Source organism: Leguminivora glycinivorella, chromosome 10, assembly GCF_023078275.1.
Source record: "Leguminivora glycinivorella isolate SPB_JAAS2020 chromosome 10, LegGlyc_1.1, whole genome shotgun sequence".
Taxonomy (NCBI): Eukaryota; Metazoa; Arthropoda; class Insecta; order Lepidoptera; family Tortricidae; genus Leguminivora; species Leguminivora glycinivorella.
This window is the reverse complement of record NC_062980.1, coordinates 2,941,489-2,967,889: the sequence shown is the minus strand read 5'-3', so window position 1 is coordinate 2,967,889 and position 26,401 is coordinate 2,941,489. Positions and strand designations below refer to the sequence as shown.

Here is a 26,401-nt window from a genome sequence, read left to right as displayed (position 1 = left end):
GTCGCCCGCCAAATAGCCTGGAGAGATTACATAGTTATGACGGGCAAAGTTGAAACACGAGACCGCAGGCTCCTCCCCCGACTAAATGGTGTCTTCAAATCATTGCACCCAAGCAATTACAACTGCTCGAGGAGGATGTTGTTGACGAGGAACAGATGCCTATGGAGGTACTATCAGGTGCAAAAGTGGATGGCGAATTTATCAATGAATTCATACAAATTTCTCCATGCACTTTAGCAGCTGATAGTACTTAATCTTCAACATAACGACATGATGTCACGATCCTGAGCACTCAGGTGAAACGACTGATGTGGAAGAAGTTTTAACTAGTTCTGGACTATAATTAAATTATTTTACGGTACTTACTTATAATCTCAATAATTTACAATATTGCAAGACATTTTATCAATGAACGAACAAGTTAAGTTAGTGATCATCAGATTCTTAAGCAAGTTTGCGTCACCCTATTTACGGAGAAGCTCGTTTTTGTGCCGATCTGCCCCGGTTTACATTGCGGCACATTGAGACACGACCGGTTACTGTTCAGATAATTGCTACGTAAGTGAATTACATCCGTGTAATTATGTCAAATTATATTTTGTATGTAATCTGTGTTTGCAACATAAGTAGTCTAAGTTTTAGGTTTAGGGCCGGTTGCATCAAACCGTCTGTCACCGTTAAAGCGTTCGTTATTTTATTATTGTATGGGAAGTTCCTTAGACCTGCTGCGTGATGATGATGTGTCTGTCAAATGTGGTTGATGCAACTGGCCCTTAGTTGTTGTAATAAAAGTAGTATACAAAACAAAAGGCTAGAGCTGAGTTATTTGTCATAGTAGTATATACGAATAAGTACATATAAAAGTCCAAACCTATGTGAAACATACGTATAAGAAGTTTATGCGTACATAAAAATAGGTATGTATGACCCATATTATTACTCCTAAAACTAACTAAGCCTAAGCAATGTCAGTATCTATTACGTATAATAATGATATATTGATGTATGTCAAATTATTTTTAATTTGCTACCTATGTTTGCAACATACCTAAATCTAAACTTTTTACTATTGCATCTAGGTCTTGTGTAAACATTTCAAGAATAATCTAAAATCGATCTTATTTAATCATGTTTACGTTCAGAATCCAATATTTCAGTTTAGATAAAAAAACTAGCGAGAAATAGGCTAGACATTTATAATGGAGCTATTTGTTAGGAAACCGCAATAGTTATTTTAATATTTTCCGAGCTCTTGCCTCCATTGTATGGCGTTGTTTTAGCAACGGTGTTGGTAAACTGTCTTTTGTTATACACAAAAGAGCAGCGCTTTAGTCGGGTTAATCTGTCACAGACTCGGTTGGATCTTACTGTTTCATAAACGGACTTAATTCTTTTGTGTGTACCAAATTGTAATCAATTATTTTAAAATATTACGACATGTTAGTAGCTTGGAGTTCAGTTGTGACACTCGTGACATATGTGTCAAGTAGAAGGCCGATTTTTTAATCTCAATCGCTCGTTTTGGTCACTTGAAATTTGTGGAAAACGGCGGTGAAATACTATTTTTGAAAACCGGGCGATAGAAATTAGGATTCTAGTGGTATTGACCTATTTAATGAGCCTACTGTGACACTAGATTTGCATAGATGTATTAACCAGAATAAAAAGTGGCTAGTACTAACATGATTCAACTAGGGAACAAATCAAATTATCTATTGAATATTTTTTGTTTTTTTTTTTTCACCAGTGGGCCTTGTCGTTTTTTCTTTCGTATATGATATATATTTCAATTTATACGAACATGATTATCTGTAAACACTACCGTATACATATGTAAGGCAAAATAAATACCTCATTCATTTCCAAAAAAAACACGGTGCTATAATTCCAACTTCCATACGTTACGGTCAACTATGCAGGTATTTAACCTACTAGCCAACATCCATTTTGGGCATGCAACGATCGATCAACCGCCAGCCGTAGCACGTAAACGACGCATTTTAGCAATACGTACCTACTCATTTTGAACTGTATATTTGTACACCTTATCGTAAAGGCATAAGGTTAATTTATGGTTAGTAAACTGTGGTAAAATGTTACTGTATGGTTGCATAAGTAACTGTTATGTTACAGTTATGACTTAGTTTAATTGTTATATTGATTTCCTGTTGATCGGGTCAAATACGCGTGGACTTTTGAATAGCATAGCGGACAACCATCCTTATGAGTATGATTTTATGCAAATAAATACATTACAGTCAACTAATAGGAACCCTAGGCCACTGTAGAACTATGTCATAGTGACGTTATAAATCAGATTGTAAAGAATCTCTTACTGCTTGTCATTTTGACATGGTTGTACAGTGGCCTAGGGTTCCAATTTGTTGACTGTACCTATAGCCTCGTAGCGCCCACCATACAAAATTTTTGCTAGGGAATTTTGATTCTTATTGTACTTGTTCTTATTGTACTTGAGATTGAATTCAATTACATTTGTTCGAAAAATTTTAGAAACAAAAGAAATTATATTTTATTTGTTTACATGAAAGTTAAAATTCCATTGAAACCATTATGTACTTTAGAAAGTACAATTGGGCGCCACGAGGATAGAAACGTTTATTTATTATGGAAGCTTTATGTTTGTGGTGATCTCAAACAGGACCTAAAGTAGTAGTTTGCTGAATACCTTTAAGTTTTACTCGTGATATATTTTTGTAATTTTGAACAACGAAAAGCTTAGACATAACTAGATGTTTAGAAGGCTCGAGTAAAAGATTTCAACGCGTTCATCAAGTCGTCATCACCGACCACCGACTTCACTCAGTGCTTGTGCAATGATTAGCCATAAACAGAGACTGACATGATAAGTATCTTTCGGACCTCAATATTTCAAGTTCTTAAAAATGTATATTTAAGGATAACTTTATCGTAATAAACTACCCGACAGCATAAAAAATATTAAAAGTGAAACCACATTCTATAATAAATTAAGGAAATGGCTGACTATTAATGCTTTTTACGACATCTCGGAATATTATAATAATAATGCATTTTAATGTTTAATACAGTTACATATTATTATTTATTTTTATTATTACATCTATTTTTTTTAATTAATTATTGAATTTGTTTGAGAGAATATTCTATTTTTAAAATGTTACACTGTATTCTACCCTAATTATGATAATTTAAGTTTAACTTTGACATGTAAAATTTTTAATTTTATGAATAAATGAATATGAATATGATTTATGTTCTTCAAAATAATCACATATAAATAACTATACAAAGGCGGATTTGCAGTCACCTATTAATAATTCAGTATTTTTATACATCACGAACCACACATATATTATCTCATACCGGCAAACCACAAAACTATGACAATTCCTAGATAAGCCGGCAGCCTTGACATTCACTTTATGTTGACGTGCCACTGACGTGCGGTTAGTTTTTGTTCGCACTTTTGACAAGATTATGTTACTAATCCATACTAATATTATAAATGGGAAAGTGTGTGTGTGTGTGTGTCTGTTTGTTTGTCCGTCTTTCACGGCAAAACGGAGTGACGAATTGACGTGATCTTTTATGTGGAGATAGTTGAAGGGATGGAGAGTGACATAGGCTACTTTTTGTCTCTTCCTAACGCGAGCGAAGCCGCGGAAAAAGCTAGTATATCATATAGGTTTTGGTATTTTTTTGTGGATATCATCATTTCAGCCATTAATCGCCCACTGCTGAGCACAGGCCTCCCTTCGTGTACGCCACTTATCCCGGTCCTGGGCTAATCTCATCCAGAAGTGCCCCGCAGTTTTTCGAATGTCGTCCACCCAACGAGCCAACGGATGCCAGGCGCTTCTTAGATCCGATAGCGGATATAAAGTTGAGTATGTAGTACAAAGAGAATTGAGTATTACGTATCTAGAGGCTTATTATCAAAAAAAATCGTGTTTTAACCCTTTAACGGGCAAGACTCAAAAAAATCGTGAATTTAAACCTTATTGCCATCCTGTAGTCCTAAAAATTCTGTAGGTACAGGAAATAAATACAAAAAGATAATCATACATGTTGGTCTTTTTTGAGACCTGGCCCTATAAAGGGTAAAATTATTAATTAACTGTCAATTTTCGGCAAGCTGTTACTTAAAACATTTAGAACGCCAGATGACTACTTATTTGACGAATATCCTTTTGCCAATATGTGTTAAATATCAAACAGAGTCCTACTTTAGAAGGTAGGTATGTGGGTCAAAAGTATAGCGCCATCTTTTCGACTATATTTATTCTAGATTTTTCGAGAGATGTTTATTTCTTACACGGAGTCACACCACACGTATCTTTTTGATTTAGAATAAGTAAGTACTTTAATAAGTAATATCTAAACTATGTGACCGCTCAAGAATTTTAATATATTTATAAAACAACGTAATTGCATCCGGACCTTCGCACATTATGATTTCCGTTTACGCTTTAAAATTCTTAGGAAATAACTTCTGTATTCGTATATTAATTATTCATAGAAGGTAGCGTACCTACATTAAAATACGAGTACAGTCGCCATCAGATATATAAGAGCGCCCGAGGTACTCAAAAATATCTGAACACGCCTCTATTGCCTAGGCGTTAGAGGCGTGTTCAGATATTTTTGAGTACCTCGGGCGCTCTTATATATCTGATGGCGACTGTACCTACTTACCTATAGCCTGCCATCTTTCGCAATGCATTCCTTGCTCCGTAGGGACGAAGGAACATTATAACGCTTATAAACAGTATTTTAACCCAGTGTATTTATTTGAATGGACATTGGAATACGAATTACATTTGTGGCGTGTAGTGACCCTGCCTGCTACGCCGCGGTCCCGGGTTCGGATCCCGGCAAGGGCATTTATTTGTGTGATGAGCACAGATATTTGTTCCTGAGTCATGGATGTTTTCTATTTATATAAGTATTTGTATATTATATATATCGTTGTCTGGGTACCCACAACACAAGCCATCTTGAGCTTACCGTGGGACTCACAATCTGCGTAAAATAATATTTATTTATTTAAAAAAAAATTAAAACACGACCGAAGGTTTACAATCGACACGAGTTACTAATTTCCTTTTTGCACGTGTATCGTACGATGTTTTTCAGTACAGATGGCCCTCTGAAGTTTTAACCTGACAAAAAATGATCCACTTTGTGCACTTGTGCGGGCAAAAAGCACCATCTGTAGTAAAAAAAATTGCGAACGCTGAATTCGGTGACGGGTGGTTTGGTGCAACCGACCGATTCTTACCATAGGTATCTCGGGGGCATGGGGTCCCGGACCTTTGGAAGGCATACGTAGTGCTGAGACCAACAGTGCAGAGGAAGAGAGAAAAAGAATGACTAAAGTACTTACCTATTCGAACTTCATAAAACGGGTTCACTGAATTCTAATTGATATTTCAGCACAGCGGTCCATCGTTCCATATTTCTCAGTTAATAATATTGTCATGCATATTCAAACGGTTTCATAACCGTAAGTTACAGTGCCGCTATCCGTCCGGTACGAGTACACTGAAACATTACCTTAATGGACGCGGACAACGTACGGAATAGTAAATGTGGTATTGTCTTATGAACAATAAGGATGTGTGTTTGGAGGTTTTGGCGCTATTGCATTTACTTCCCTGCATTACTTGTATATTACTCTACTTCTATGTTACAATAAAAACACTTCATAAATATGTCAGTAAATTGTAAAGACGAAGAAGTATTTGTTGAAGTATACTGTTACATTCTCGTATGACTATGTAAAAAATAAATTTCAAATAAACAATATTTACTCACTTTTTAAGCTAAAACGCCTTTTGTTACAAATCCGCTTTTGTTTCGAAGAAGCCAGTGCTGATCGATTCAGTGTTTATAAATACTTAAGGCACTCTAATAGTTACAACTTTTGATATAGCCAATTGTCATACAATGATTTCTTTGATTGTTCGCATGTACATCTAAGTATTAGGTTACTTAAAATATTAAACCTCCTTAATCCACGTAAAGTTATATACACATTTAAAAACTTATTTAGAACTTCTATTGTTTTACAAAGGGTTCTAAATTCAAAACAAAAGAATTACTTCTGGGCCTCGGGAGGTAATGTCACTCTCTTAAAAGGTGATTGCAGCCATACATAATTTACATTTCCTTTTTTTCTACCAAGTCATCAACCTCCTTAACTACTTCTCTAAACACATATGAACATAAACCGGCATTATATGCAAAGCGGCGTTTTCTGCGCAAGCGCAAGAAATGTCATTGTGCATTGTCACTGCAAGTTGCGTGTGGAGAGTGACGTAGGTCATTTGTTTTTGTGCTGAGACATGTTAGAGCAGGCGGAAAGAAGGGTCTTTCAACCTGATAGGACAGGGTGAGAAAAAGTAGCATACTTAGGGCAGAGTTGAGCTAAATATGGTTGCCCTTCGGTTTTTTGCGCGATATGATATATTAAATTTAAAAAAAAATACAAAAAAATTTAATATAGCCACTTCGATCTAACTGTAAAAATAACATCATTATGTAATCTAAGCCATGTCATGTGTTTTAGAGGTTGTTCAACTTACAGGGGGTGTAAAAGATAAAGCTACACTGGTTCAGTTATTTAAATAGGTACTTACTTTATTGTAGCAAAATCAGAAATAGAATCGTAACATGAAGAAGAATAAAAATAACGAATTCCAAAAAAATTTAATTTAAAAATTATGCTTTTAAAAAAATATAAAAAGAAAAGGGCTCCAAAAATGTGTGTCGTCGATAAAAGAAAAAAAAATAAAAAAAAAATGTTATGACGCAATTAATGGATAACGTTTTTATACATAATACTTTCTAATTACATCCAGAATATTATGTATTAAAATGTCTGACATTGACAACCTGATCTTTGGTTTCATTAACCTCTACACAACTTAAGCATTTGACTTTTTATATTTACCACACTACTTTTAACTAATCATTTTTTTTCCATCATTACACTGTGATGTTGAGGTCTACATGTATCCACTGAACACGCCTACCATATATAACCGGTGGACACTCTATTTAGACCATTTACATTTCCCCCACCCTCCCCTCCCCTTGAGATTTGCCTCGCTGTACCTTACCTATAAGATGGTTCATGCTAGGAGATGTTTTCAGGAAAAGCATCATTTCATCGATAGTCAATCACTAGCATAAATATGCGTGAAATTAACAACTTTCTATAACAATGTTTACAGTTATGCTACAGTTCTTAAGTACCTGAAAATTACACATTTTATGCTTTGCTGTATTTATAAAAGAAAAATATACAAATACTAGCTATTGCCCGCGGCTTCGTTTGCGTTAGAAAGAGACAAAAAGTAGCCTATGACACTCTCCATCCCTTCAACTATCTCCACTTAAAAAATCACGTTAATTCGTCTCTCGGTTTTGCCGTGAAAGATAAACAAACACACAGACACACACACTTCGCCATTTATAATATTAATATGAATAATTCAAATAAATCAATCAATCAATCAAAATATTCTTTTACCCTCACTGGCTCGGAAACACGTGTTTTGTCCTTTAATACCAGCGGGTAAAAACGCATTTTATCCACTAGTGGGTAAAGTAATTTGACCTTCAATAAAGTCAAATTAACTGCTTTAAAATTGATAAAAGTAGGTGAATCTAGTAATAAAGATGATTTACCACCTGTGGAACTACTGGAAGCAGTGATAAACGCATTTTTTGCGTTGTAGTTTCCTCGCTGTAGTGAGGGGAAAAGTTTTGTGTTACACTCGGGTGCAAATGTATTTTACTTCTCGCGTGTTAAAAAACTCGCCAGTTCAGGATTCTATGTATTCTCGAACCACTCGCTTCGCTCGTGGTTCAACTATAGAAACCTTTTACTTGCTTGTTTTTCAATTCCACACTCGGCGTTAAAATACAACTTTGCCCCCTTGTATAACAAATAACTATTGTTCACCATTTAAAAGTGCTTATTGTAAGCCTATTGCTTACAATAAGCACTTTTAAATGGTCAACAATGTAGGTACAATTTTCATCTTATTCTAAATATCAGAGAAATTTATTGGTGCAAATGGTGCAAAAAACAATATTGTTTTAAAACTAAACTGAATTAATAAAATTATATAAATCTAATTTGTATAAAAAATACTAGTGTAAAAACAGTCGGTATCTTGTAGGTACTTTCAATTCAAGTAGGTATCTTGTATTTCCTTCTCAATTACTGCACCTAGCTAGTGAATTGATATTGTATCTATCTAATTGACATTGTCTCATCTTTGTTTATTTAGCTTTACGTATTTATACTAATAGCATTTTCTTTTGTCCACAGGAAGTGACAACATGGCTATCCTTAGCGATAGCCGTTCTCACATTCGCAACACCAGGTAAATGTTCATATTATTTAATTCACTCAGTGAATGCGCGCTGGTGGCCTACTATATTTAATGTAAGTAGTTCACCAAACCAAACTCTAGGTCCATGAAGTCCCAGCGCGAACAAGTTGTTCACAGAAATCGCGAAGGTTGAGGTAACTGGTGACCGAAGAGCTGGCGACTTCCTCGCACAACGTATCAGCATTGCGATACAGCGAGGAAATGTCGCCAGTATCCTTGGTATAATGCCTCAAGGGCCTATTCTTAGTTTCTTATAATAATTATGTAAATATGTTCATGTAAATAAAGATTTTTTTAGTTAGTAGAGAATTTATCAATGTCAGTTTAACATAATTACATAAGACTGAGCTATTCAATAATATTTTACGCCAGGTAGGTATATGTAAATTTTATCGTAAAATATTCGCTAGCAAATGTTTTGAATAAATTTTATTTGTAATTGGAATCCTTACCAATTGGCATAATTATATCGCTCCGTGCGGTCGGTCCGCGTAACACTAAAACCAGCCTAAAAGTATACAAGTTATATAGTCCTAATTTGGCATATCTAACATGTGATTTCATCTACAGCCACGACACACGAGCCCCGTGTAGTGTGCTACTACACAAACTGGTCCGTCTACCGGCCCGGCACGGCGCGGTTCAACCCCCAGAACATCAACCCCTACCTCTGCACACATCTTATCTACGCCTTCGGAGGTTTCACTAAGGATAACACGCTGAAACCGTTCGACAAGTACCAGGATATTGAAAAAGGTGAGACTGTCTATTTTTTTTTTTAAAGTCCATCCCACTGTTTCTGTAAACATGGGTATTTTTACGCGATCTACACTCACCATCGCGAGCTCTTTCGATCCCGAAAAAATGTCCCAAGATTTCCATACATTTTTCAAACCTTCGAAAAATGTAAATGAATGAAAAAATGGTACGGAATGGGAAAAAACCTTGGGAAACTTTTTTTCTCCTATAACGATTGAAAGTTTGCGGTTCTGAGTGAAAACCACATAAAAAATTTCTAAGTAGATCCAAAAAAGTGGGGTAGACAACTTTAAAAAAAATGGCACAGGTGCGTTTTTGAAATGGTCCTTGTAGTCGGTATATTAAATCATTAATTTTTTTGATTTTGTGAACTATCTAACAAACTGAATTTTATTTTAGCTGTCCGGTTATGCAGCCATAACTTGTTGTTACAGTATTTATTGATTTGATAAATTATTAATTTAATGAGAAACTGGTTTTAAAAATTAATAGTCGATAATTATGGATGGTAGTTTAGGTAGTATTAATAAGGAAAATTCACACTTCTTTGTGATTTGCAATTCATATGTTCCCTTATTTTTAGTAAATTCTGCTAATAGGTAATAAAAATTCTTTATCAAAAATATTTTATGAAATGAACTAGTCAAAGTATATTAATTATGTTATTTATACCTGCCTCATCATTATTTTGTTTCTTAAGAAATTAATAAATGAATACATTTTTGACCTTCTAAGCGTCCTTATTAACCCCTATTTCTCCTTCAGGTGGCTACGCCAAGTTCACGGGTCTGAAGACATACAACAAAAACTTGAAAACCATGCTGGCTATCGGCGGTTGGAATGAGGGTTCGACTCGTTTCTCTCCCATGGTCGCTTCGAAGGCAGCTCGGAAGGAGTTCGTACGGAACGCTATCAAGGTAATACCGCTGGACTGGTCAGAGAGTAGTCATAACAGTAAGGTTTTCGAGACCGTGCTGACTATCGGCGGGTGGAATGAGGGTTCGACACGCTTCTCGCCCATGACCGCTTCTAAGGCAGTTCGGAAGAAGTACGTACGGAACGCTATCAAGGTACCTAATACGGATAGACTGCTCACAGAGTAGACAGGATGATGAGGTATTTGAGACAATGCAAGCCATCAGTGGAAGGTTCAACACAATTTTTGCCCATGGTCGTCTCGAAAGCAGCTAGGAAGCGGTTTTCACAGACTCATTTTCCAGTAGACACTTATTCGCAAAATTGAAGATTGAATTGTATAATGATTAATGATTTATCACGCAACACGACTGATCAATTTATTTAGGAAATAGTACCATAAAAGTTCTACGTTTCATGTTCCTATTGCTATTGCTGCAGGATGCTATACATCCTGTTCAATTAAGTCATAAATCTGTCAACCATCGTGATGAAATTGATGAAGATGAAAAATATGATAGTCATATAGATTACATGATTATGGTTAGGTACACGACGTATAAAAAATAACGAGAGTCGGTGGGCAAAACGACACTTTCACCTGCGTAGTCACATTAACAAGTTATAAGTAAGCCAATATCATGTCATACCGAATTATTTATAAAAAAAAATACAATGTATAATTAATTTGTATTTGTAGGTATGTCTCTTTATTAAAAAAAGATCTTTTTATTACAATTATACGAGGTGGCTTTTTTAACTGAGACATAACGGTAACTCTCACTTTATACTTCGATTCAAATTGGCAACAAATAACACACTCAATAAACTGTTTTTGTAATGATGAGTACCTAGTTTACATTAGAAAGATCTAGACTAGCAAGATATTCAGATTTCTAGACATCAAAAACCACTTTCAATGACAATTTACCGTACATTATCATTCATCAGTTTCATCACAAACGTTGAATAGGATGTATTGTCTACAGAATAATAAGTTCACCATACAAATATAGATCTTACGGCGTCACATTAAAGTTGCCACCAATTTCGAAGATGTACGGAGATACGACCTACCAGCCCGATTCGAGTATTAATGTACGTCTAATATAAGATCTGCGTACGATGTGCATTGGATAAGTTAAGGGTCACAAATATGACGGTTTTGTTTCCAGAAACGTTTAATTCCAAACAATAAATTACCTTATTATTTTACTATAGTATGAAATGATTCCAATGATATTCATTTTCACAATCAATAAGATATTTAGTTGATTTTTATGATGTTTAACTAATATGTAGGTAATTACTTAATTAAACACCGTAAAAAACCAACTAAAAATGTTCAAAAAACCGCATAAACAAATCATAATATAAACTAGAACATTCCTTTGCTAATCCGCGAATAGATAACGTGCAAGTCAATCAGTGCTAACCCGTTATACATACTTGCGTATTTATTACATGCAATTAATTTTCCCGACCTGACCTGACTGACTGACTTGTCAGTTGCGGAACTTCGGACCGTCAACATCAGCTCCTGAGGATGCCTCGTAGAGAGGCGAAACACGTGTCGAGTTTTGTATTTTTGATGGTGGGTTGTTATATTTACTTGCGTATTTATTTTTATTTTTGCGGTGGGAGGGTGGGAAAATTAATTGCATGCAAAAAATACGCAAGTAAGTATAACAGGTTAGCACTGATTGACTTGCACGTTATCTATTCACGGATTAGGAAAGGAATGTTCTAGTTTATGATTAACATGGATTTTCCGCAAAGTAACGCCTGATTCCATAGATTAAATCATAATATGTAGATCTAAAAAACTAGCGACTACATTTATTTTACTGACAGATGTATAATTAATATCGCAATGACATCTCACTTGTAACAGAACAAACGTCTATGACGAGGAAATGGACTCGTTATTACATATAAAACTTACGGCGAATCAACTTTTCCTTGACCAACTTTCTTGGTGCATATTTTCTTTGGGATTTCATTGGATATTTTGACAAATAATATATTTGAAGCTTTATCACATGTATAGTCACGTTTTCACTCATCAAATTCACTATTATTTGATGCAAAACAGGTTGGAAAAACATATTTATCAACAAACTACGTTCACATGGATGAAATACTGACATTGACAGTTGTCAACTGAGTGGCGTTCCAATATTATATCTTGATTTCAATTATAAGTCATAAAAGTTCATAATGATTGTAGTATACTTTCAGGATGTGTTTATTGTAGCATTTAGAAACAAAAATGATATTTTGCCTCAAATTTGATTTACAAAACTAGTTAAAAACCTTTGATAAAGTAATATTTGCATATTTATAGTTACCACAATATAAAATGTTTCATTACGTACTAGGAATCAACAAAAGATATCTCCATCTCACTCTAAAACACGTGCAATCATGCAGATGTTACTATTGAGAAGCAAAAACGTACGTGCTGAGATGTCTTGGACATTAATGCCTAAGGCGTACGACTTAGTAAACAAAACAGTTACGACCTTTTTCTTATAAGTGTAATTTAGCGGCTATCCATTGTTATTTGTCGCCAGTAGCTCTTTTGTCGCTCTTTTGTAGCCCTTTTGTAGCCCTTTTGTAGCTCTTTTGTCGCTCTTTTGTAGCCCTTTTGTCGCTCTTTTGTCGCTCTTTTGTAGCCCTTTTGTCGCTCTTTTGTAGCTCTTTTGTCGCTCTTTTGTAGCCAGTCGCTCTTTTGTAGCCCTTTTGTCGCTCTTTTGTAGCCCTTTTGTAGCCCTTTTGTCGCTCTTTTGTAGCTCTTTTGTCGCTCATTTTTATCTATAAAAGGGTCGGAGCGAGCCGACGCGCGTCATTCTTACAATATCCACAAGACTAACAGTGTCTCTGGCTTTCGTGTGTTATACTGGTGAGTGAAGTTGTTCTGCTATTATTTCTCTGTTTGTTTTTACTTGGAAATTATTCTAAGTGATTGTAAACTTTGAAATTGTGTCTTTGTTTGATTGTGCGGGGACAATATCGTCGTACAGTTGGACTTGGACCTGTGGTGGAATTGCTTTACCGTCAGTTGTGGGGTTATTTTAGTGTTCTATTTATAGTGTAGTGTTACATTTAAATTAATGTGTATAGTGAAGTTTTCTGTGCTTTGTTTCATGAGTACTGTTTAGCAATACAAAGACTGGGTCGATGTATGGCTGGTGCTTGGAGATAAGTCTGTGTTTGGTTTTGTAGGGAGTAATTCTTGCAAAACTAAGCTTAGATTATAGCACGTAAAGGAAACTTCACTCGTTTGTTTAGTTGGTCAGTAAAATTGAATTTAGTAATTTTCTATGGGGTTATTTTGTGAAAGTTATAAGCCAGATCATTGTTTGTGACAGACTGTTGTCCGGCTAGGCGCTTCTTCCCTTACGGTGTCAAATAAGAGGCGTTTAGGGGTCTTTTTGTTCCAAGTGGAGGGCTTGGACGCTTTTCTATACTTACAAAAGCGTATTTTCTCACCAGTCTCAAAGAGTCCAACTGTTAGATGGAAGAGAGGACTTTCACGATTGACGAAAGGCATTAGGAGTAATCCTTGCTCACTGAAGTCGGCAGTATTTGAGGCTGGGGTCCTATATATATATATATTTATTTACTCGGTGCTCTAGTCCATGCTGGCGTTGGTCGCTGGGGATTTCGGTTGTGATTGATCCATATCTAAGTAAAGTTTGGTCGCAGCTGGGTCTCCCATGTGGCTGGTACTGGTGTGTCCTAGAATACTGGATATATACGCGGATAGGGCGATCTACTCTCTGCTACCCTAGCCCGCGGGCAAAAGCAGAGGGGGGGATCAGAACTCAAGCCTATAGGTTGCCTATCTCAGCTTCGCTGGCTGAACTGTACAGCTTATGGTAGGGATACACTTGTGCATATTCTGAACATTAGATCTATGGTAAGTGATGGTCTGTGTTTCAGATATGCTAGAGTAGGGAAAACGATAGGACTAGGGTAAAGTCACACACTATTTCTATGAAAGTAGAGTTCTTTTATGATTGGTCTTGGAATATAATTGGTCAACGTGTATTGTGGAGAAATAATTTAACTACTACTATTTATATGGGTTAAATGGACTTTAAATGTGGTGTTTACTATCTTAAAATATGTGGTAAAACTGGTAATTTATAAAATCTCTTAATACTTAATTTATTTGAGTGAAATTAATTATTATGGTAGCAATTTCTGATCTTTCGGTGTGGCTGCGGGACACTTAGTGTTGCTAACTAGTTTTTCAAGGTAAATTCTATCAAATTGGCTAGGGAAACAAACTGTCTTTGGAATAAAAGGATTTGTTTGTTATAGGGCCCAGTGGCATGCGAGCGCCGTCCACTGATGGAAAGTCTAAAGCTTAGAAAAGTTTGACTTACTTATTTCTTATAAAAGTTAGCAACTGCTCGGTGTTTCGATAAAACATTAGAAAGATCGAGAAGTTATGGTCTATTAGCAGTATTGGGGAAAAGGGGGTTTAGCTAGTAAAAAGAAACAAAATAAAAAAGGGGTTAGTTTGTAGATAGATAGCCCTTCAGGCTTACTTGCTTAGGATGCCCGATAATGTGGTTTGATTGGGCCTAAGGATTCCAGACGGTATCGCAAGTTCTCACCCCAAACCGGAATCGAAAATAGAGCGTAGCCGATGTTTTCTAAAATATTTTTTAATATTTATTTCATGTATGTTTCACTCACTAACTTTTATTCTAAAATTCCTTCATCACGTCATTAATTTTCTCACTCATAACTTTCTAGGCCTAAATCTGATAAAATTCTCTACTATAACACTATATTATTATGCTACAATAACTTTTATTCTTCTTTAAAATATAAATAAATAAAAATTTAAAAATTAGTCAAAAATACAGCTGATACTCATTAAAGGATCTAGGTTATCGCGGTTCACGTCGAAGGGTTCTACTTATTCACGCTAGACGATCACAAGGCCAAATTTACGGGGTATATTTAAAGGAGGGTTAGTTATAAGTATGTTTAGTCAAGTAAGTAAGTAAAAAAGTAAGGAGAGCGGAGGTTTCAGTTACATTTGGTTCCGTGCCCAAGGGATCTAAGATGTGCTCTGTAGAACACATCTTGGATACCAAGGTTTACAAATAAATAATAGGAAGTAGCCGTTGCAAGGTTACTTTTGGTGCCGAGCAACCAGAATTTTAATAACCTTATTTTATTAGCCTTACCAGGCTACATTTGTTGTTGTGAAGACGAGTGGGTGTGCTGTATTTCTGACTTATTTCATCTCTAAATAAAACTCATATACCTAATATTTTTATTCAATCGCTATTTCATAAAAACAAAAATAACTTTATTGTTAATAAACACGTCTGTAGTTTTTCTTCCATTGTTGGTTCTTGCCGCGTTCCGGGCGAAGTCATGCATCGATGCGGAGTCAATTGTATGTTCATCTCCTTCCACTGGTATCTAAAAAAAAACATAGTAATAAAAGTAAAGTAGCGTAGTAAACTAAGACAAAAAAATATTTCTAGGAAATTAGTTCATAGTCGTAGTGGTTAAACATCGTCCCCAATAGGCGATTCGGGTTGCATTGCTACGTAGCAATTGTTGGCATTGGCGCATCTTGACGTTCCCTTGCGCCTGTGCGTAGTACTATTATTTATTCTGTGTCTTAATGTATGTTTTATGGCTGTTGTATAGGCAGGGCAAGTACTGGAAATACTAGGTACTTATATAGAAAATACCCATGTATCTAAAATAATAGGAAGCGCGGAGCTGTAGCACTTTAGAAGAGTTTGCCACCTCGTGACCGGAATTGGAAACATAAGTGTGTACACAATGTACAATAGTAATAGAATTTCATGTTAAAACAAATAGTTCTCTATATGCCCAGTACATTTTCTTAGCAGGTTCTGCCATCTTCAGGGTTATTTTGAAAGCTAACATCACGTTTGCACTTCACACCGGAGATCGGATAGCTTCGATGCTGTTTTATATAGTCTATGGACACTCTGATGATATACATATTCCTAGCAGGCTTGTTATACAGAATTTCATTCATAGGCAGGATAACTACAGTCTAGATGTAAGGTTATTTTCCTAAAATAATCTAGGATACCTAAGCCCTAGATTTAAGACCTAGTAATACAAGAAGATAGGCTCTAGTCTAATGGCTATGGGGGCGCGATTATTCATTGTCGCGCTGAAGTACAATATTATATGGGGCGTCCCGCCATTTTTCTATGAATACTGAATAGCTACACGCATGTTATACTATGACAGTACCTCCTTCGATGGATGGTTTGTTTGCGTTTCAGTTGTAACTCTATAATATATGTATTGTCTCACAGGATTTCATACATCATACAATAAATTGACAAAGTCTTTATACTGAATATTTTCACTATGAGAACAAATGTCTGTCTGTTAGGATATAGGTATTAATCTATTAGGACTAATTTAAGTTCATTAGCTTATAAGTCATCACACATTTTCATATTACATCCGTAGTAAACAAGCATACGTCCCTCTTGATGGTGAGAGGTCACTGTAGCCTATATCTGCCAATTATTTCAATAAATTAAATCCACTGTACGAATTTCAACTTTCTATAGGTATACATTTTTACTGTAGTAATACAAATAAGTATGTATGTATAAACAAGATTTTCAATAGCTTCATATGACATGAGTTCGTTATCTCACATGATAAGCTGTAGGTTAGTCTAAAATAGTAAGTGTAAAACCATACAATTATTATGTTCGGTAGATTGTGTACACAGCTTTTATACGGAACGTTACACTGTCACGGATCAGGCATATGCCAACATACATATTTTATTAGTTATGTTAAATAGCTACACAATCGTTACCAGATTTCCTATGAAATTACCAGCATCTGGGAGGTCGTACCTCGCCATACCCTAACTCCACCACTGCTTGATCATTGTCACAATTGCTTAAATAATTTCATGAAAATTGATTGAAATTTGTAATATTCCTGTTAAGTAGGCATAGATAATAAGCACTATTATCATTATAAAACCATATTTTACTGAGGTTCAGAAAAAGTATGTAGTATGTGGTACGCATTAAGTATGTAAACTTACCTAACATGACCGGGTCCAGTCTGATTGTCGGATTACTTTGTTGTTCAGTAACGTTGAACGAGCTGGTAGTGCAGATCAGCGAGACTGAGAGGAAATAGTCAGACATTAGAAATGTTCATGTGGATAGCGTAAGAAAAGGGTTTAGTTTTAGAGTGGGGTTCTGCCAAATAGGAACAATATTATTTCACTTATCTACTCACGGGGGCGCGTCGCTTAATTTTGGAACTAAGACACGCCCGTGAGAAATATTGTGTCAGAAAAAACAATGCATACAGCAAAATTTACAAAAAGGAAATTAAAAATAAAAAAGTTTGAGAACCCCTGCCTTGCAGTGCATATCTACACGAAGCTGTAGTTGCTTAGCCAATAAAATGATGATGAGTCAGTTAAGTTTGATTTTTATCCGGTCGCTCATGCCTCGCCGTTTTGCTCTACGCTTCATTTCAATTTTCTAAATATAATATTATTAATGCCATGAGCTGTTCACTTTTAAATTTAATAATTAGAACGTGTTATTATAATAAAACATAAGTACCTTTCATTTATATGAAGTCAGTAGATATATGGAAGACGGTCCAACCTGAAGCATGGCCTCTCGGGTAAAACCTGAAATTGTATATATGAAAAAAAATTAGTAAAAAAAAAAAAGGGTGTATGTATGTTTAAGGAATCTTATTAATAAATACGTATCATTAAGATTGTTTATATTTATCTAGGCCATTCATGGTTAAGAAAAAAAAAAGAAGAAGAACAACCATATCCATGTTTCTATGTAAAATTTCCTGTCGAGTCGTTTTACTCACTAAGTAGAGTTAATTAAGTTAAAAGGTAGCTGTTTAGTGGCAATGATTTTTTGTACTTACTTGAGGATAGTGCTAAGACGGAGTACAGTCCATAAAGGACACACCGGAAAATTCCTCAGTCCACCTGCACATTGCCGACAGCTGGTTGATGTTCTTCGAGGATGGTTACCCATTTCATATACTGAAAATTAATACATACATTGTTTAAACTCAATGTAGCAGAAATAAAATCTATGCTAAGTCTGGATTTTTAGTCTACATAATTTTATTTAAGTATCAGACGTCAAGTTTTATCTTTGAAAAATACAAAATTAAAGTTTAGACAAGATTCAATGCCTATTTTTAAATGCCATGACATTCATTTGAGGTCCTACAAATATTATTTTCCATAGCCCATAAGCCAGCGCTTCAGAAAAATAATTGAGAAGTTTATATGTTGGTACGGAAACAACGTTACAATTTCCAAGAACAGTTAGGTAGCCTAGATCAAATAAATTAGTCGAACATATTTTTAATGCTTACCGTTTAACCAAGGTATGTTCAGTTTCTATAAATATTGTTTTCCATAAAATTTGTGGCAGATGTGTAGAAATATCGGGCATTGTAAATTCCAATTAGATGTTGACTGAAAAATCAAACAACCATATAAACCTCTTTGAAAGTAGCAAATATATTTTGACAGTTAGGACTATTTCACGTACATTTAGAATATTTAAGATCCTCTTAGGCAATGTGAAAGTCAGAAATTAACGTGGGAAATTTACTATCAATAACTTATCTGACGACAGAACAATGAAATAAGCAACATTTCACCAATATATTCGGTCTAGTCGTTGTAGTTCGCAAGTATGTTCTGCTGGGTTTCGAAAACGACGACTAGTTTGAAAACACATCAAATAATAAAACAAAAGCTTACCTTTCATGCAAAACTGCTTTTGAAGTAGGCAATTAGTTCACTTTATCAATTGAGGCATAGCCCGATAAGACATCCTTTGCATGGGCTGTTTGCTCATTAGATCATGAGTATGAGCACTAGATTCTTCTATTATCTTGATGAGAAAAACAACAAAACACATGTCCATTGCATTGCATTCACTAAATGTCATGTCAATTTCATAACCTCACTTTCGCTATCGGAAAATTACATTGCAATTGCAGTTCGGAGTTCAGTTTGATAAAACAAGATCACTTTGTCGGCATTCGGCAATATTATTTGAGAGTAACGCGTGTTTAGGGCAAATAATGTTTTGTTTGCATTTTCTTACTTAAAGGACAAATGACAAAATGGCGAATATGGACGGCACATGACCGGCGTCGGCGCCGAATTGCCTGTCGTTTGTTTAAGCCGATTAAAATAAAACAAATATTTAAATAATTCTAATTGTAGATCGCGTAATTAATGACGAGCTTATAGAAAACAAAAACGGATCTGCCATTCTTTCGCGAACAGAGCGGATTAGCGGTAAGCATGACATAGATTAGAGAAAATAATTTAACCACAGATAACATATATCTTCGCCAAAAGGTGTTCTATCGGTGACATTACACAAACTATCATTGTTTTTAAGTTGGTACGCTTGATCGGTCATACAATTTTCGACAAAAGATATTCAGTAATTCAGTAATTTATTGTCCGGTGTTGTCATTTACAAAACTTTACTTCATTTTTCTCTACTTCATTATAGTAAAATTAATACAATAGATGTATTTAAATACAAAAGATTTTGTTAATTTAATTTTCTATTGCTTAAATCACATCAAACTATTCAAGTTGTGTAGATTTTGAACGGTATTTTGTAAATAGGGCCTGACACATGTCCCCTTACAAGTGCGGTCCGACCGTCTGTTAGATCCTTAAAGAATCTCACAATATATTTTTAATGTGGTCACACTTTTGTAAACCGATGCGCACACGCGATTTCCTACGCATTGACAAATTTACACGATAGTTTTCGTTCGATTTCATTAAATTATGAAAAAAAAAAAAAACAATTATATATTTCTAATAACTAGTCAAATATTTGAACATTATGATAGGCTAAATTTATGATATCAAATAATTGTTTTGTTGATTTAATGTTTGTGACTACTAAAAACACATTAGTGTGTTTACAATGAAAATACGCCCATGAGGACAATTGTAAAAGAAAAAAAAACGGTTAAGGATGACAATATTGACAGTGACAGTTCCTTACGAAAAAAAAATCTGAGCGCGAAGTTATTAAATTTTATTTAAGAAAACCGATTTCACTGAAATTATAGTGTTATGTAGCTTCAAATAATTAGTGTAATTGATAGTGTAGGAGCATGTGTGATTTTTAGTGACGTCTTATTATCACACGTAGAGAAATGTGAGAGTTAACTACGTTTTGAAACGAAGAGCTCTGTTAGTGAAAACATAGTAATTTCAATTAGTTTTAGGCCATAATTAGTTAGTTAAAAAAGGTGTTAGTGCAATAGTGCAAGACTTGAGTACATGGAGACAGAGTTAGCAACAGTTTGGACGCGAAAAACATGAAGTGAACATTGAGATATTTCGTGGGACGTTCGAGTTGAAGTACCCGGCTTTTGATGTCAACTAACGGAGGAGTAAGAGTTTTTGAGCCTGGTCTTATTTATACCTGCTCATAGGACCAATGTGTTACTGAAGATTTTCAATATGATTATGTTGTTAGTGGTGCCATATTATGCCACACTAAACAGAAGAATGGAACAGAAAATGCCGATCAAGAAAAATACATATATGTAAGTGTTCAAAACCCCAGTTAATTTACCCTATTCTAGTTTTATTGAGCAAACAAGACGGAGTTTTATAGTCTGCAGTAATTTTTGAGTTAGAAAATTTAAAGTCACTTAGCGATCAGACATCATACTAGAGGAAAATAATAATAATAATAATAATAATTGTAGGTGAACGTAAATGAGACGTATGTCTCATATGGTTAAAGTACCTAGATGGTCCTGCAACCTTAGTTGGCAAATATTTTTGGAAAATATTTTGACCTTGTGATTTTTATTTTATCTTTCCCTCTGTTTATTGGAACGTCTATAACTTAGCTTTAGTTTCAACCTAAGATAGATTCTTACCACAGTAGTGTTTCTGTCATTGAACATAGTGGATCAGCAAGGACAGTGGAGACATGCGGTGAAAACTTCAGTGAGTGATTTGGTGAAATGTTTAGTAATGCTAGTGAAATAACAAGTGTTTGTGATATTCAATTTAAGTAATATTTTATTTATGACAAACAAGGAAAAAAAAAAAGAGAAAAACTGGAAGTAGGTATTGCTCTAAAATTTGTTACTGATCGGTCAAATAAGGACTAGTCAAGTTAGAAAAGAAAAAAAAATAGGAAAAGTAGTTTGCTGTATTCGAGAATAAGCTCTCAAGCTAATTGTGATCAAGTTTGCAGCGTGTCTTCAGAAGAGATTTCATGGTGTCCTGGGCTATTAAGGAAAACTTTGAAATATTACCTACTTGTGTCGGACCAGGGTCAGTGGAAATGCCTCTGAGGAGGGCCAGCAGGATTTAATCATCATCATTAGCTACTCAAGAACTCATCATAGAACTAGCCAAGTATGAAAAGAAAAAAAAGGAAGAGAGACACCTTAACCAAGTTCCTCAGCCCATTGTCGTGTTTGTTAACAATTTGCAAAGTTTGCTGCAGCTGCAAATGTAATGAAGAAGGAATAAATTGCCCGAGGTTACAAAAGACTTTCGGGGCATGTTATACAATATTGAAGACATAGAATAGGACAATACAAGTTTTAAGCTCGTTTCAAGAAAAATTCATTATTTTGTTATATTATTATCCAATCAAATAAAAGTATTTTGAACCTACTTATGACATCATTTTGTATTTTATCATAAGGCAATTAAAACCAAAATAAAATTTTGCAGATAGTTTGAAAAAAAAAAGGGAATATATTTTATCAAAACCACATCAAATTTGATGTTACATTATATTTTACAAAAAATATCAAAACCATATCAAAATTAAGGATACATCATATTTTGCGGGAAAAAATTAAAAACATGAAAACCACTTCTAAACTGCAATTACTTTTTTTTTGCAAAATTGTATTATGCGTTTATTATGAACATTACATGATGTGTAATGTAAATTCTATGAGTATATTGGTTACAAGTTAATGACTTCTTAGTAAAGAATGTTTATTTATTGCGACATACTTATGTGGAACATTATTATTTTTCTTTAAACGTGTCATGAGTTCTTCAAAATTTTATTGAGATGCAGTGTTATTATTATAGGGGTGGTAGAAGTCAAAATTTTGTCTGAAATTAATTTTATTTCTATAGTGATCTGTGTGATAAAGGGCTTTATTGGCTAGCACATTGTATAATTTCTCTGTCATTTAGTAGTTTCGTTCCTAGGATTATAAAATGGTGTATGGTGGATGTAAATTTATAATACGGATTTTTTTTTATTATCTAGATAAAGAAGTCGGTTCATTATATGGACAACAATTTTTTTTAAAAATCTTTATTTTGTAAGAAGAATGTATTGGATATACATTGTATGGTTAGATTATTTTAATATAACAATAACTGGACATCATAGTAGCTAGTCTGCCTGGGGTAGACGTTAGGAAAATCGAGATCGGTGGAAAAGCTATTTTTCATTTTAGTTATTACAGTTAGCAGTGATATTTATTATTTATGCGTTATCATTTATTACATTATATAGGGTGGTATACTGTACGATATCGGTAATCACTCAGATCACAGACACAGCAGATCCTCGTTCCTAAGCATAACTTGGTCAGTATTTTATCCTACAAAGATCGGAGTAGAGAGGGCCACTAATTTTTTAGCTGACTGTACTTACTTTTATTAAATTTTTGCATTTTATGCTATCAATTTTGCATTATGAACTGCAGGAAAAAAAAACAAAGACAAGGAAATTGAAAGTAGGGTAGTGTCCTTACAGTAATTGACTCTAATTAAAATGTGAACATAAAATGTAACGTTTTCTTCGTACGAACATTTTATTTTTAGTATGTGCATCAAACAATTTTCACACATTGTCAAATTGTTTGCGGTTAGTAATTATTTTATAAAATTAAATATAGATGTATAAAATGAAACCTATCATAAATAAATTGAAATTTTCTTTGCCTTCGAGTCAGGGTAGAGTGGAGTAAAATGGGATACGTAAACTTTTGAAGTTATTGTGTAATTTTATTTCCATTTTTATTCGTTATTTTGATTACTTTTAAAAGCGTTGGCTTTCTGTTGAGATCGAGTGAAAGAGCGAATGAGGAAGTAAGAATGGTTACATTGTGTGTGTGTGTGTGAATAATTTAGAGATGATGAATGTTTATAGATGTAAGAATGTTTTGAATGGGATGAATGACTGAATGATGTGTGTCTTGAATTTTTTTTTATAGAATGAGTGGATTGATATAGACAGACAGCGCTGGAAAGTGGTCAAAACTAGTTTGGTCGGAATTTGCGGGGAATAAACAGCGGGGGGGCTGAGGGAAACACATTAGCCATAAAAAGCTTATCGGTTAGGTTAAAATCCATTTGGATTCGACCCATTTCAAGGGTAGTTTTTCGTGGCTACTCACTCTACAAGGTAATAAGACCCATACTAAAACCACACACCTCATCTTGAATGGGATGTATTTGACAATCGACATATTTTAGGGCCGATATCGTCTAGTGAGAACGAGGCTCTTTTCAATATTTGTTTCCTTGTTATGTGTTCGAATTTGTGAAGTTTAGTATCATCAAATCATTTCTTCATTTGATCATGATATGGTACCGAGTTGAGGTACATGCTTATGTCATTTAAGGTTTGTTTTATAAAAAAAAAAAAAAACACATCCAAACAGATCTTAAGTCAGTATATTTTATTCAAGTATGAGACATGCGCCAAAACATGTGGCTGGAGTGATTAGGTAGAAAAATTGGTTTGAGTTCCGACAATGGAGATTGAAGGCTCTGGACTTATAATGAGAGCTCTAAAGGTTTCTTCGTAATTGCGTGGGAAGTTATTGTGAACTCGTTGAAATTATTACGATAATTATTCCGGTCCAACAGTGTGGATGGAATGAATATTCGCCGCGACCGGGGAACGAGCTAGCAAGAACGGGTTAATAGGACCTATCAGATTCACAACCTGGTATCCCTGGCGATGCGTGGACTCTGAGAAAGGGGTTATCATGGTTCATTGTCGAGATTCTAATGAGCTGATTTCAAAACTGAGTCGCTAGCAGTTGCATAGTATTGGAATACACACTACACGATTAGAAATGGGGGGATATTTCCGACTGATCTAGAGATATTTTTCTTTTATTCTTTTATTCAATTTTATTGCTTCTTTTGCTAGGTGAGATTGGATTTTTTTGCAAACTACTTTGTATTTTGTAAAAGAATTCCAATCTGGGGGCGAGTTGTAACAGAACAAACGTCTATGACGAGGAAATGGACTCGTTATTACATATAAAACTTACGGCGAATCAACTTTTCCTTGACCAACTTTCTTGGTGCATATTTTCTTTGGGATTTCATTGGATATTTTGACAAATAATATATTTGAAGCTTTATCACATGTATAGTCACGTTTTCACTCATCAAATTCACTATTATTTGATGCAAAACAGGTTGGAAAAACATATTTATCAACAAACTACGTTCACATGGATGAAATACTGACATTGACAGTTGTCAACTGAGTGGCGTTCCAATATTATATCTTGATTTCAATTATAAGTCATAAAAGTTCATAATGATTGTAGTATACTTTCAGGATGTGTTTATTGTAGCATTTAGAAACAAAAATGATATTTTGCCTCAAATTTGATTTACAAAACTAGTTAAAAACCTTTGATAAAGTAATATTTGCATATTTATAGTTACCACAATATAAAATGTTTCATTACGTACTAGGAATCAACAAAAGATATCTCCATCTCACTCTAAAACACGTGCAATCATGCAGATGTTACTATTGAGAAGCAAAAACGTACGTGCTGAGATGTCTTGGACATTAATGCCTAAGGCGTACGACTTAGTAAACAAAACAGTTACGACCTTTTTCTTATAAGTGTAATTTAGCGGCTATCCATTGTTATTTGTCGCCAGTAGCTCTTTTGTCGCTCTTTTGTAGCCCTTTTGTAGCCCTTTTGTAGCTCTTTTGTCGCTCTTTTGTAGCCCTTTTGTCGCTCTTTTGTCGCTCTTTTGTAGCCCTTTTGTCGCTCTTTTGTAGCTCTTTTGTCGCTCTTTTGTAGCCAGTCGCTCTTTTGTAGCCCTTTTGTCGCTCTTTTGTAGCCCTTTTGTAGCCCTTTTGTCGCTCTTTTGTAGCTCTTTTGTCGCTCATTTTTATCTATAAAAGGGTCGGAGCGAGCCGACGCGCGTCATTCTTACAATATCCACAAGACTAACAGTGTCTCTGGCTTTCGTGTGTTATACTGGTGAGTGAAGTTGTTCTGCTATTATTTCTCTGTTTGTTTTTACTTGGAAATTATTCTAAGTGATTGTAAACTTTGAAATTGTGTCTTTGTTTGATTGTGCGGGGACAATATCGTCGTACAGTTGGACTTGGACCTGTGGTGGAATTGCTTTACCGTCAGTTGTGGGGTTATTTTAGTGTTCTATTTATAGTGTAGTGTTACATTTAAATTAATGTGTATAGTGAAGTTTTCTGTGCTTTGTTTCATGAGTACTGTTTAGCAATACAAAGACTGGGTCGATGTATGGCTGGTGCTTGGAGATAAGTCTGTGTTTGGTTTTGTAGGGAGTAATTCTTGCAAAACTAAGCTTAGATTATAGCACGTAAAGGAAACTTCACTCGTTTGTTTAGTTGGTCAGTAAAATTGAATTTAGTAATTTTCTATGGGGTTATTTTGTGAAAGTTATAAGCCAGATCATTGTTTGTGACAGACTGTTGTCCGGCTAGGCGCTTCTTCCCTTACGGTGTCAAATAAGAGGCGTTTAGGGGTCTTTTTGTTCCAAGTGGAGGGCTTGGACGCTTTTCTATACTTACAAAAGCGTATTTTCTCACCAGTCTCAAAGAGTCCAACTGTTAGATGGAAGAGAGGACTTTCACGATTGACGAAAGGCATTAGGAGTAATCCTTGCTCACTGAAGTCGGCAGTATTTGAGGCTGGGGTCCTATATATATATATATTTATTTACTCGGTGCTCTAGTCCATGCTGGCGTTGGTCGCTGGGGATTTCGGTTGTGATTGATCCATATCTAAGTAAAGTTTGGTCGCAGCTGGGTCTCCCATGTGGCTGGTACTGGTGTGTCCTAGAATACTGGATATATACGCGGATAGGGCGATCTACTCTCTGCTACCCTAGCCCGCGGGCAAAAGCAGAGGGGGATCAGAACTCAAGCCTATAGGTTGCCTATCTCAGCTTCGCTGGCTGAACTGTACAGCTTATGGTA

General features: G+C 35.0%; 1 protein-coding gene and 1 long non-coding RNA gene across 3 annotated transcripts in view; one reads left to right on the top strand and one right to left on the bottom strand.

Moving 5' to 3' along the window:
- LOC125230699 (mucin-5AC) overlaps positions 1-26,401 on the top strand; it is a 209,465-nt gene that overhangs the window by 79,773 nt on the left and 103,291 nt on the right. The window contains exons 2-4 of one of the 2 annotated variants that reach the window (XM_048135955.1): positions 8,345-8,399; positions 8,979-9,164; positions 9,933-10,084. In XM_048135955.1, the coding sequence (XP_047991912.1) occupies positions 8,345-8,399; positions 8,979-9,164; positions 9,933-10,084 (393 nt within the window). Of the gene's footprint in view, positions 1-8,344; positions 8,400-8,978; positions 9,165-9,932; positions 10,085-10,224; positions 10,238-26,401 lie in introns of those variants that run through there. The other variant, XM_048135956.1, reaches the window with a different exon arrangement.
- LOC125230700 lies at positions 15,368-19,571 on the bottom strand. Its single transcript, XR_007177548.1, has 6 exons — positions 18,898-19,571; positions 18,504-18,606; positions 18,042-18,162; positions 17,714-17,784; positions 17,179-17,262; positions 15,368-15,536 (listed from the first exon to the last, which is right to left on the bottom strand). It is a non-coding gene; the product is annotated as an uncharacterized LOC125230700 (long non-coding RNA).